The 13,564-nt window shown below is 29.5% G+C and overlaps 1 protein-coding gene across 1 annotated transcript; it reads right to left on the minus strand.

The window, feature by feature from the left end:
* Window positions 1–3,181: 3,181 nt before the first annotated feature.
* Window positions 3,182–6,929, minus strand: LOC124832479 (putative methyltransferase PMT16). The gene is made up of 6 exons (XM_047306691.2): window positions 6,267–6,929; window positions 4,581–4,791; window positions 4,204–4,492; window positions 3,740–4,129; window positions 3,571–3,648; window positions 3,182–3,470 (listed from the first exon to the last, which is right to left on the minus strand). Exons 1-6 carry the CDS (start codon window positions 6,891–6,893, stop codon window positions 3,260–3,262), a joined length of 1,806 nt encoding a protein of 601 aa, XP_047162647.2. The 5' UTR covers window positions 6,894–6,929; the 3' UTR covers window positions 3,182–3,259.
* Window positions 6,930–13,564: the final 6,635 nt, after the last annotated feature.

The raw sequence follows: 13,564 nt of genomic DNA on the forward strand, positions 1-13,564 counted from the left end.
ATATAAAAAAACATAGTTAAAATAAATAAAATTTTATCAATTTTATAGATTTGTAATTTATTTTATTAATATTATATGTTAGGTTGTTAATAACTGATTATTTTAATTCTACATTTCAATTACAATTTTATATCATTGTAATTTATTCTTTTTTATTTTGTTAAATCTTAAATAAAAATTTATAATTATCAAATCATTTATATTTTAATACATTTTTTAAGTTAGGTACATTTTAATCTTTACGAGTAAAGTGTTAAATAATTTTATATTAATATAAATTTTTGTATGTATAATATTTGAAACGAAATTTCAAAACGTAAAAAAGCATAATCAATCGAAAAGGTGTCGAATCATGCTTTGATTAAAGTTATACAGATGTAATTTGATTTTTTTTTCTCTCCTCTTATCTTATGCTGTATTATATATAAATAAGAAAATGTTATTGAGTTATCGTATAATTGATTTATGTAATACTAAATTTTACAAACTAACTTTTTTTATATTATCTGATGATATTTTATATATGGTTTAAAATATTGATAAAATTTATTATTGTTGAATAATTTGTATTTATATTTTTTAAATATATGTAGTATTCTTTTAATATCAGTAAAGTTAAAGTAATCACACTTGTTTATATTCATTATTTTCCTAATTTAAGAAAGAGTTATAGCCATGTCTAACAGTTTTAATGAATTTTAAAATGCTTAGTTAAATAATATTTTTATTTTTCTTTAATATGTGAATTTTGCTTATGATTAATCTTTTTTTCTCAAGTAGGTTACCGATGCAACAAAATTATTTTAATTCTTACTTTACAATAATTTAACAATGAATTATTCATTAAATGAAAATAAAATTTTAATTTTTCCTAAAAAAATATTTTATTGTTTTTTATTAGATTTTTTTTGTTATTATTGAATTACATCTTTTAAGGATAAGTCTACCAAAATTATTTATTATCTAGTCTTTAAAACTGTCATTTGATCTTATAGACTCTTAGAAAAGCCTATAAAATGAATAAGATAAAAGAATCACAGCCTAAATTGAATGGATTCCTTTAGAATAAACTTGTTTGCCTTCAAAGAAAAATATAAATTACGTTTTATAAAATAATCATCATATTTTAAATAAATTAAAAGCATATTAGTTTTAAAATAAATATTTGTATTATAACTTTTATTTACTTATATATTAAATTATTACATCTAAAATTTAAAATATGTATTGAATTTTAAACTTTATTTAAATTAATTTGTTTTTTTTTTCTTTTTCATTTTTAAAAAGAAATCAAAATGTTCCGCTATATCAACCGAAATCTAGTCAAGTCAAAAAATTCATGTATTTAATTAATTTAAACTAGAGATTGTGATTAATATTTAATTGATATATTGATGTTAATTTTAGGTGCAATTCATTAAGGGTTAATGTACTATAAAGTTGAGATATTTTTATAAAATTAAAATGAACATTTCCCCGTTCTAACACTTAAGTCAAAGATACATAAAAGAATGTAATAAACGCAATATTAAATTAACAATACACATATTGTAAATAGTGTCACATTTGTAACATTTTAATGAGATTTTATATATATCAATGGGAATGAATTAACTTGATCCAGGTATCTTAATACTTGGCTAATGTATTTGTGTCATTTTGTCATTTTAGTAGAGTAATATTGAGATATCTTAATTTACGTATAAATAATATTTTGACTAGATTTTCGGTTTATTACTATAAGTATTGACATATTTCTTTTCAATACAATAAGAAAAAATTGTGATAAAATAATTTAATTTCGTTAACTTTGTTTGAATTTCATATTATGGTCAGAATAATTTAATATATATTAAAAAAATATGTTCAATAACAACTAAATTTATAGGCAAAATATAATTAGACATAATGTTGTCTAAATTAAACACTATTTTACAGATTAAAAATTATTAGTATATAAAATAATATTTATTATTTAATAAAGTATTGTAATCAATTTGTGAATTATAATTTAAAGTGATTTTTAACATTATCTATTTATCATTAATGATTCTAAGTCTCTATTTTCAAATTATGACTAGTTTAAAATTAATAATAATAGATAACTAAATTCTTTACACTCAAATTTATTGATGAATATTTTTACGATAGATTTTACAATTTAATTAAAAGGAAGTTGAGATAATTAAAAACATTATCATCTTTCTTTATGTTTAAAATTCAACAGTGGTTTGAGTTTTATCTCTAAGAAATTAATTTTATGAATACTCATATAGAAAACATTGAAAGTATATTATAATATTTTAATGAACAATGTGTGAAAAAAAGTTTGGGACCTAAGTCTCCTTACAATTAAGTAAACTTTGATGTTGATTGGTTTAAATATTGAAACTCTTACATGTGTCATCAAAAGTGAAACAAAGTACTAAGACCCATCATACTAAATTACACCATCTCAATCTCCACATCGTCTCAACCCCCACATGATTAGGATAAGTTAACTTATGACTTAGCTAGAAAAAATATCTCATGCTTATCCTGTCATAAGAATATTCTTCCACTCTAATCATCTAAACTCTAATTATAGAATATAAGACAGTTTCTCACTAACACATATAATACATGCAAATCTGACCGAGATTGACACTTCCTTAGAAGCCCAAATCTCAAATAACAATACAATAATATAATGTGAAGTTTCCACCTTTCCACTCCTTTGACTCTCATACCAAACATTCGCATCCACCAATTCTCATAAATTCTCAAGGATTTTCATTCAAACAATTTAAAAACATAGAATATAGCAAACTCGTCCTCAACGCCAAGACTAGCTAGCGCCTCTTCGTCAGTGTCCAACGCAATCTCCTTTTGGAGCTCTTTGTCAAAGGAGCGCCCAACGGTAATTGGGTGATGCTCAACGCCCATAGCCCTGGAGCTATTTGCTAAGGTAGTGATTTAGTGGCACCCGACGCTATGATTCACATGCTTAAGTGTTTTCAATGATCAAATCACTCATTTGAGAGTTATACCCTTTCTAAATTTCCATCAAGGAGTATTTATAGATCTTATAAAAGTGAGCTTCAATTATAACACAACCATACCTAGAAGTTGCACTTTTCACAGTTATATTTTGCATTGCAAAAAAAGTGCTCGCATGTACCCCTACCTTTCCAAAAAAATATAAGTAAAAAGGAAAAATAAATAAATTTAAAAAAGTTAAAAAAGGAAACTAAAAGCAAAAAATCAATACAACAAATAATTAATTTTCCGTCCAATACTTCTTCACAGCAAATAGAACTTTCTCCTTCTCAAGATGCCCATCTTCATGGTCTACAATTATACTGTCCCATTCCAATCCATTCACGATGCTCTTTACTCTGACCAACATATCAACGTCATCTCGTATGATAACACATCCTTCAGGTCGAACAATCCTATCCATTTCTAACAGAATGTCTTCCAACTCACATCTACAACACACAAATTTGTTAGTTGCATTTTACATTGTCAGAATATACACTTAAAAAACTCGTCTCTCCAAGAAATATGTCTTCTTAACCAACATATTACCTGTTACTGTAAAGACTGAACATTGAATCAGCATGAATTAGATCATAAGTTCTAGGATAAGTAGACATTGGTTCACACCTGCATGACAACCAAACGATTCATTCATACATATTATATATGGAGAGAGATTCATGAAACATGCGACGAGATATTTTATTCTGCTAATTACCAGTCATGATATATTCCAATCAACCCGCGTTCATATATTGATCCAAGTGTGTCAACCTTAGCCTGAACAGGAACCACATTCATAACCCAAACAGGGTCCTCAATCAGTGCAGCAGCAAATCCACCCAAATAAGCATTCATATCCAAAAGATTACGGTATCTCCCGGTTCCTAGTAGTTTGTTTACTGTCTTGTAATATGATACCCTTTTCTTCCACAGCTCATAATTTTTTGAAAAGCTTTCATCTGTAACCCCTTCTATGGTACCCCTATAAATTCTCGGTGGGGTGGATTTTAATCTCTTTGGCCAATCATCCACCACCCCACCCGAAGTTTCTTCTTTGTTTGAAACTTCAGGAAGACGAGTCAAACATGTCTGCATATCGGTATACCTGAAGAGCACCAAAATAATTATAGAAGAACACGTCAACAGTAAACAGAGCACATGCAAGGAGGTTGGACTAACCAGGCTTTGTCAGGGTCATTTTGTGCACTGCAAAAAGACCTCTTTTGTGCGAGCTTACAATCTAAATGATTTTTGGGTTTTTGCCAGATAGCTATATCATCCTTCTCCACTAGCTTGTTCCAGCAAAGGCTTTTGGCTACCTCCTCAATTTTGGTCTGCTCTTCGTTCAAATCCTTCTCCGTTCTTTGCCACCCTTTCCAGTATTTCTTCCAGTTGATTGGTGGCCCAGACAGAATCCAATACCCACCAGGGCGTAGAACTCGATCCACTTCGTTGAGAAAAACTCCATCTGGTTCAACAAGTCATGACTTAACCCAAGGTCTGAAATATATATCATATAATTTGTGGTTTGATGATGTAGCACAATAATACAGTACCATATTCAGCCCATGGGATGAGGCAGCGAGAGCAATGGGACATGTCAAAAGCTCTTGAAGGGAAAGGTAGCCTCTTAGAGGCAAGAATTCCAATGAGTGCAGGAACTCCACGCTCAAGGGCAAATTGAACCTGTGCTTCGTGGGTGTCCCTTGGTGCCATTGACAATGTTAGTATATTGCGCGAGAGAAGATACGCTCCCCAACTAGCCACCTGCATATACACTATTCATTATTAAGCTATCCTGTAACACACTTCCGAATTTAAATTATCATTTTAAAATGTTTTTAAAGAACCAAAATAGGTAAACTGCAACCATTGGCTCCAAGCCATTTTTGTCGCATTGTTATATGCTTTTAAGAAAACCACCAAGCGAAAACAACGATTATCCAACACATCCAATTGCTTCGGTCTTCTACTCTCTCAGTTCATGGATAAGAAAACCAATAATGAAAATGTATTCACCAGTCAATGTGAAGTCTTTTACACACTTAAACAAAGGATTAATTACTTTGCTTCTCTTAGACCTTTGTTTTATTCAAACAACATTTTTTAATAAAAAATTAAATAAAATATTTAATTTAAAAACACAACAGGATGACTCTTTAAGTCTTTCAATTTTTTAAAATATAACAATGAAACTCTTTTATAAGTTGAAAACAATGTATTAGTTATAAATTAAAAATGTCAATGTTTATTTATTAACTATTTATTATTAATTAAGTATTAAAAATTTGAAACAAATCATAAAAATAAAACGGTCAATACATAATAAATAAATAAATATTTTGAGCTGTAACATACTGATACAGCTTAAAAAACCCAAGTATGGAAAGTATGGTCAGAAATTTAATATTAAATATAAACAGTTAAGGTAAAAGAATAGCGGTTAGAATTGGTTTGAGTTGACTCCTTTGTCGAAAATCATAAAAACGTGACGTGTGATGTGAACATACCTTAGTTTTACACAATATCCAACGCGTACTCCGCATATAAACATTAGAAGCAAATGCCTTCTCACTTCCTTATTTCTTATTTCGGAACCAACTCACGTACACGCTTAAACTTTTTTAACTTTCCAAACAATCTCTTATTTACTTTTTTAGTATAATAATGATAACCATATTAATATTATTCTAAATAAATACTCACACAAAATAAATCCTTTTACTATTAAATACATGATGCATCACGTACTGTAAAGCTATTACACAAAAAAATTATTATGAGTTCATCAAATATTTATAGAAATATTTATTATTAAGTGTCTTTGTAGAAAAAAATAATTATTATCTATTTAAACATGCAATAATTATGAAGGATAAAATAAACAACAGTATAAAAATATCCTAATGAATTATTCTTTTCATTAACTAATTTATTCATTACGTAAACCTTAATCAGCATAAAAAAAAGGTTGAATTGTATCTACCATGAACATAAATCAAATTTAAAATAGGTGTTAAAGATCTGAATTGCCAGATTTCCATTAACAAATGTAACCTGTGTGAATATGTGTAACTTTTTACAATATTGATGAATCTATTGTCCCAAAAAAAAGATGGCTAATAGTCATTCATTTGTAGAATAATTACTTTGAAAAATATAAGTAGGGTTTGTTTTAATTGATTTATTAAAATTGAAAGAAAATATTTTTAGGGAGAAAACAGTGAGAGAAGGTTAATTACCCCACAACCAGTGTCCAGAGCAGTTCTAATGGAGCCGTCTCTGAGATTAATCAACTTTCCGATGTCCTCAATGTAGGCATCGGCGCCATTGGGGAAGGTGGTTCCGCCACCGGGAAAAACGAAGCGCTCGCCCTCGAAGCGGATCCAGTTCTGCACGGCCTTCTCCACGGTGAGCTCACGGTGGGGGACGTTAGCGAACCACGCACGGTCTCTACTCGCGGGCCAGGGAAAGGGATTTCGATATCCATGAGGGGCAGGAACCCTACATTTCAAGGGCTCCTCGGGGCAGTGCCTCTCTCGGTATATCATTCTGTGCCGCTTGTACCCTAGAGACCGATGAGGATCCTGGCAGGGCGTGTACTCACTGAAGTTGGCGCTGCAGCGTGGGAACGTTCTAGAAGTCTGGGCAGTGAGGTGGTTGCACGATGCGGAGAGGTAGAGGGAGGCGGTGGTGAGGAGGGGCGCTCCTTGGTGGTACGCGGCGAGGAAGTAGGAGGCGATGCAGAGAAGAAGAAGGAGGATGAAGGTTGGCGTTTTTCTTACGTTGAAAATGGTGGGGGAAGAAGAATCAGTATTGGCCATCGCTATTTGGATTCTTGTAATAGAGAAGATGGTAATGATGTGCATTTATATATGCAAGCAAGCACAGTTAAAAACTATTTCATTCACTCTTTGTATGTATCTTTCTTTCTGACAGACAACTCAGGTCAGCTCATCTCCTCAGTTATTGAAATTATTTTCTCCTTATAAAGAATAATTAGTAATATTTATTATGAGTTTTTTTCATATCTTCTTGACTTAAATATATACTCTTTCAAAATCTACAATTTTTAATTTTTTTTATTCACAATATACCTCTCAAAAAGAAAAAAAGAAAATCTATATTTTGATCCAATTTTTAGTTTTATAACGTTTACTTTTCAATTTTCATCTTTTAACTGATTAAATTATTTTGTTAAATACTGAAAGAAATCACTAATACTTTTAGAGATTTTTGAATGGGTAATGATACACAGATTTTTCTTTTTACAATATTCACAGAATATATGTTATTCTTTTATAATACATCAATTCAATAATAAATAAATAATAAAATAGTAAAAAATACACGTGTAAAATGTTAAAAAATATTTTTTTAACGAACACTTTGGCAATATTTTTTACTTCGAACTACTTGTTTATTCATACTTTAACGGTATACATAAGATTTATATGGTTAATTGAACTAAAATAAAACATAATCAATAGTATATTAAAATAATGAATTTTCAAATATTAAAATATAAGGATCGGAATCACCGTATCAGAGTTCAAAGGAAATTAAAATTACATTTAATATATATTTTTCAATTGATTTGAAATAATAGTAAATAAAATATTTACCGAAAAGCGTTTATTTAATAACTCTTGTTTGGTAAAGTAAATGGTTAATAACAGAGTAAAAAATATTCTTAGGAAAAATTTTATTATCTAGATTATTCTAGTAAAAAAAATGTTTGTTTATAAAACATGAGATTTTTATAACTTTAAGCGTAATATATTTTTTGTTTGGAAAGTTTTTATTTATTAAAATTGTATATATTCATGAATGTAACTAATTATTTTAGCATAAATAAAATATTGTGTAACATCTATCTTAAATGCAAACTGAAAATGTAAATACATTTATTACACAAGAAAATGAAAATTATTAATGCAAACTCTTATGAAATAAAATGTTTCACTACTTTCAATAATTTTGTTAAACATGAATCCAAATTATGTTAAAGAGAAATATTTATTACTCCACAAATATAAATTTAGTTCACCCACTTTTGTTTGATTGCTTAAGTATTGTGTTTATTTTTTAAGTTAAAAATGATATTAATTGTTTTTTATTAATTATATATTTATTGTATCATCAATTAATTATAAATCAGACAATGATCACATATGGACGATCACCCAATAGATCATTCAGTCATACATGAGATTGGATGATCAACCACACCTTTTGAATGACAAGTTGTTGATCTTAAACAAATCGTTCGATCATACATCAAACCGAATGATCAACCAAACCATCTGAATGACAAGTTGTTGAGTTTGAATAGTCACCTAACATATCATTTGATCATATGATAAATTAAATTTAACCAAACCACCTGAAATGACAAGTTGTTGAGTTTAAATGGTCACCTAACAGATCATACAACAGACCGATCAGTTTAAACAATACCAATCAAATCAACTATAAAACCAGTTAACGGTTAAAACGTGTATTCACAATTGACTCGTAGTTAGCGACCCTAATAAGAGGTCAACCACAATATTCATAAATAAATATTTAAGATAAGAATATAAATTACACATTAGTTATAACATTGTTATTTGTTTTAATTAATCTTATTTTGGCATGTATCTTAATGCCATCTAAACAATTTAGAAACATAAAAAATTTCTCAACGGTTAAAAAATTGAAACGAGACAACAAGGATCAAATAGTTAACTTTAATTTTAAACCCAAAACATTTACCATGTGCTAATTTTTAATTAATTAGTTCATATCTATATATTTATTGTAACATCGGTGTGAAAATAAAAAATAAAAATTTTATAAGATTTTATTAAAGTAAAAAATAAAAGGTATTATATTTTTTGGTCATTAAAGTAAACCTGACATTTTGAGACAGAGGGAAATGGATGCTTTGGTACTGTCACTGGAATCACATAATCTCATGGAAGTCCAATTAAATTCAAGAGTTTCATATCAAACGTGTCAATGGCATTATTTATGAAAAATTAATGAGTTTAATTTGTATCCATCCTCTCATTAGTACCAAGCATCACACGACTGGCTCAGTTTTACCTGAGTTGTGAAACGGTGGTTCAGAGGGGAGTCACAGACGTTGAAAACAAGAAAAAGGTATGCGTTTGTAAATGATAACAAAAATTAAACTAAATATAAACTAAGTTTAAAATTAAATTAAATATATAAAAAAATTTAAAAATGTGAACATTAAAACTTTTTTTATAAAAATAAACTAATTTTATTATATAATATTTTAGTATTAATTGTTTTAATCAATTAAAATTATTATATCACTTGTTACGGTTAAAGATTGACACTTTCTTCGCAAATTTTTGCATGTTCGCAGTGAAAGTTAAATAAGAATTACATTCGCGTTTGTGTTTTCAGCTTTAAAATTATCAATTTTATAGTATTTTGTAGTCTTTTATCTTTGCATATCTTAGAAACAAATAAAGCATAAAGACTTTGTTTTTTTAAGATTATTTGAGGGGTAATGAATAAGGATCACAATGGATTAGATTAAAAACTATTAGTGTTTATTCATTATTTGATTTGTAATAAAAAATTTAATCCATTATTTGCAGGTTATTCATCAAATACTTGTTTAAAAGTTCTATGTGTAACATCCAAAAAATACAGTATAAAAGTTATATAAGGAAATAATCACATATTAATAATATTTCAGATCAGTCTTACAAAAGATGAGACGTACGCTTATGGCCGAACGACCTTACAAGATAACGGATAAATTAAAACTGTACAAATATGCAATCTAGACCGAACGGTTTACAGAGACGTACCGAACGGTCATACAAAAAAAAGAAGAAAACAACAAATGACCGAATGGTTATCATACAAAGAAAACTAACTTCTGACCGAACGGTTCTACTGTTCGGTCTTAACTTCTACCTCGACCAAACTTTCTTCTTCCAACGCCTCTTCCAGTAAAGTTTCTCCTTCTGCTCACATCCACACGGATGATCATTGCAATATAAGGACAGCCACCGAACGTACAAAATGGACAAGACAGGAAATAGGGTAAGCTTATGTAATTTAATTCAATTATCAATATATATCTCATTCAATTATCAATATATATCTCATGCAAAAATGTGAACATTAAAACTTTTTTTATAAAAATAAACTAATTTTATTATATAATATTTTAGTATTAATTGTTTTAATCAATTAAAATTATTATATCACTTGTTACGGTTAAAGATTGACACTTTCTTCGCAAATTTTTGCATGTTCGCAGTGAAAGTTAAATAAGAATTACATTCGCGTTTGTGTTTTCAGCTTTAAAATTATCAATTTTATAGTATTTTGTAGTCTTTTATCTTTGCATATCTTAGAAACAAATAAAGCATAAAGACTTTGTTTTTTTAAGATTATTTGAGGGGTAATGAATAAGGATCACAATGGATTAGATTAAAAACTATTAGTGTTTATTCATTATTTGATTTGTAATAAAAAATTTAATCCATTATTTGCAGGTTATTCATCAAATACTTGTTTAAAAGTTCTATGTGTAACATCCAAAAAATACAGTATAAAAGTTATATAAGGAAATAATCACATATTAATAATATTTCAGATCAGTCTTACAAAAGATGAGACGTACGCTTATGGCCGAACGACCTTACAAGATAACGGATAAATTAAAATTGTACAAATATGCAATCTAGACCGAACGGTTTACAGAGACGTACCGAACGGTCATACAAAAAAAAGAAGAAAACAACAAATGACCGAATGGTTATCATACAAAGAAAACTAACTTCTGACCGAACGGTTCTACTGTTCGGTCTTAACTTCTACCTCGACCAAACTTTCTTCTTCCAACGCCTCTTCCAGTAAAGTTTCTCCTTCTGCTCACATCCACACGGATGATCATTGCAATATAAGGACAGCCACCGAACGTACAAAATGGACAAGACAGGAAATAGGGTAAGCTTATGTAATTTAATTCAATTATCAATATATATCTCATTCAATCAATTTAAACAAGATAACTCATTAACTCTTTCATGCAAAGTCTAATACTAGACTCTGACTGTCCGGACTGTATGAATTCTGTGTAGTTACGACCTTCGTGCACCCGGGTGATGTAGTAACTGGGATACCCTCAACAGCTGTCACCTAAGGTTAGTCCGTTCCGTCCAAATTAACCATAAGGGCTAGGACCTCCTGTCATTCCCACACATGACTTACCCTTCTCTACGTGAGAAACGAGTAATCACGGAATATCAGGATGAACCGCCATCTTAGCATGCCCACATTCATACTTTACCAATTCTAATATACATTCATGAGATATTCCTCCCCGGAATAATCGTTCATAACCAAAGTCATTTAATCCATATCATATTCCATCATCTTTCATTATTAAAACCTCAACTGAACCAATTTGAATAAAGATCCCTTAGGATACCAAATACCAAACGTTAGTTTTTAATCCAGAACAAGACCGAACACTTGGAGTGAGACCAAGATGTCTCCGATTCAAAACAAATCAAATCAAGAGAGTTACTCACTGGTTGTGAAATGAATCGAATACAATAATACTTTTCATAGACTAATATAATCGAACGTTATTTACCAAGTGAGCCAATTTAATGAACTGACTCTTGAGAGTCCAAACCGAACACCGTAAAGCCTAGGCCGAGTACTAAAACTCTAGGCCGAAACCAATGGAGACAAACACTGTAGGACATCAAATAATAGTACTTGACGGAATCATATGAAGAAACCGAATGTCAATAAATACTTAGCTTCTTAATGAGTTAAACATCAATAAAACCGAATGTCAGTCGAAGACCGAGCACTATAGAGAGCGAACACTATTGAGTTTGGACGAACACTCTTATTATCAAGATAGATTACGGAAAGGAGAACGAGCGCCTGGTGTGAGACCTAACACTTACTTAGTATGAGCGCTTGGTATAAGACCGAGCACTACTTAGTATTATAGAATAAAGGCTTGATAAATATAAGATACCTTTTAAGTAGTGTTCAAGACGAACAATATATATACAAATACATATAGATATACTTAAGTTTATAACAGAATACCAAGGAACGAATATCCTTGGTTGAATGCTTATATACAAATATTACTAAACGAAGACGCTCGGTCCTCAACTGGAATTCCATTCAAATGAAAGAATCCAGTTCCAACCGAGTCCACAAGAAAACCGAACGGTCAAAGACCTTCAGTGACGAACATCAATTTTCATATGGAATTACATACTTAGAATTCTTTATATCAATTCATTTCTCAACATCTATCTTCATAATTTCATACATCCATATCATAGTAAATATTCATACTTCATACAGTCAAAACATAGCAACAATCATATTTCATATTCATTCAGCAAATCAACGAACATGCATCCATTCAAAACGAACATAAAATCAAATTATATAAGCTTCCCTTACCTCTAAGCGTGACCGAACGTTCACAATTTGAACAGAATAGCTCACCACCAATTTCTTAGAAAACTACGATCACGATTTACGAAACTAACCAAATGAAAGACCAGAAAGGCGTTCAGAAATGGGTTAAGGAACTCATGTAACCGAAAACTGAGTTTGCATGTACAGAAAAACCACTCGGCTGAGAGAGATTAACTTACCAGTCCAGAATCCGAAACTGATCGGTTCAAACAAACGCCCTCGACGCCGGGAGTGTTCAGACGGTGTCTGAGTGGTGATCAGAAGAAGAAAAGATTAAGATTTCTTAGAGAGAAGTAGGGGGTTTTCAGAGAGAAGGAGGATAAAATGAAAGTTCAAAACTTTTGGGAAAGAAGGGTGCATGCAGAAGTGTCGTGCATTTTTGAAAACTTTGAGTTTTGCTTCTACCGTCAAAACCGAACGTCCAATCTGCATCACACACCTGTCTTTTACTATATGATTTTCGGATCCCCTGTCTTGACACATGTAATCCATTAAGATGGAGTTTTGAGTGGATTTTAAGGGTCTGAAAATACGTGTGATACTGATAATACTACAATATTAATAAAATGTTGATGAATATTTACTATAAAATGTATACATCATATATTTATAACATTTTTTCAAAACAAATAAAGATAACAGTAATAATAAATATAATTAATTCTAATAAAGTATAAAGTAATACTACAATCTGAAGAACAAAATGGCACTAGGGTAAAAATTACACATACAGCATAATAATTATTGAAATATTAAAAATTAAAAATTAAAAATTAAAAGTTAAAAATTAAAAATTAAAAGTTAAAAATTAAAAATAATATTATAAAAAAGTATACTTAAAGATGTAAGGATTTCAAATTGAAAATAAAAACAAACTTTAAGTAACTCGTGAAAATAAAGTTTCAAAAAAGTAAATTTATCATGAATTATGGAATTGATCTTAAAATTCAAAACGCCCAAAACAAAAAATAATTATATCTTTATAACGTAAGGGTAAGATAGGAATATACGTGTAAATTATTTTATTACATATTGAGACTGATAG

Source organism: Vigna umbellata, chromosome 8, assembly GCF_029865625.1.
Source record: "Vigna umbellata cultivar VRB3 chromosome 8, Vumbellata_1.0, whole genome shotgun sequence".
In the NCBI taxonomy this organism is placed as follows: Eukaryota; Viridiplantae; Streptophyta; class Magnoliopsida; order Fabales; family Fabaceae; genus Vigna; species Vigna umbellata.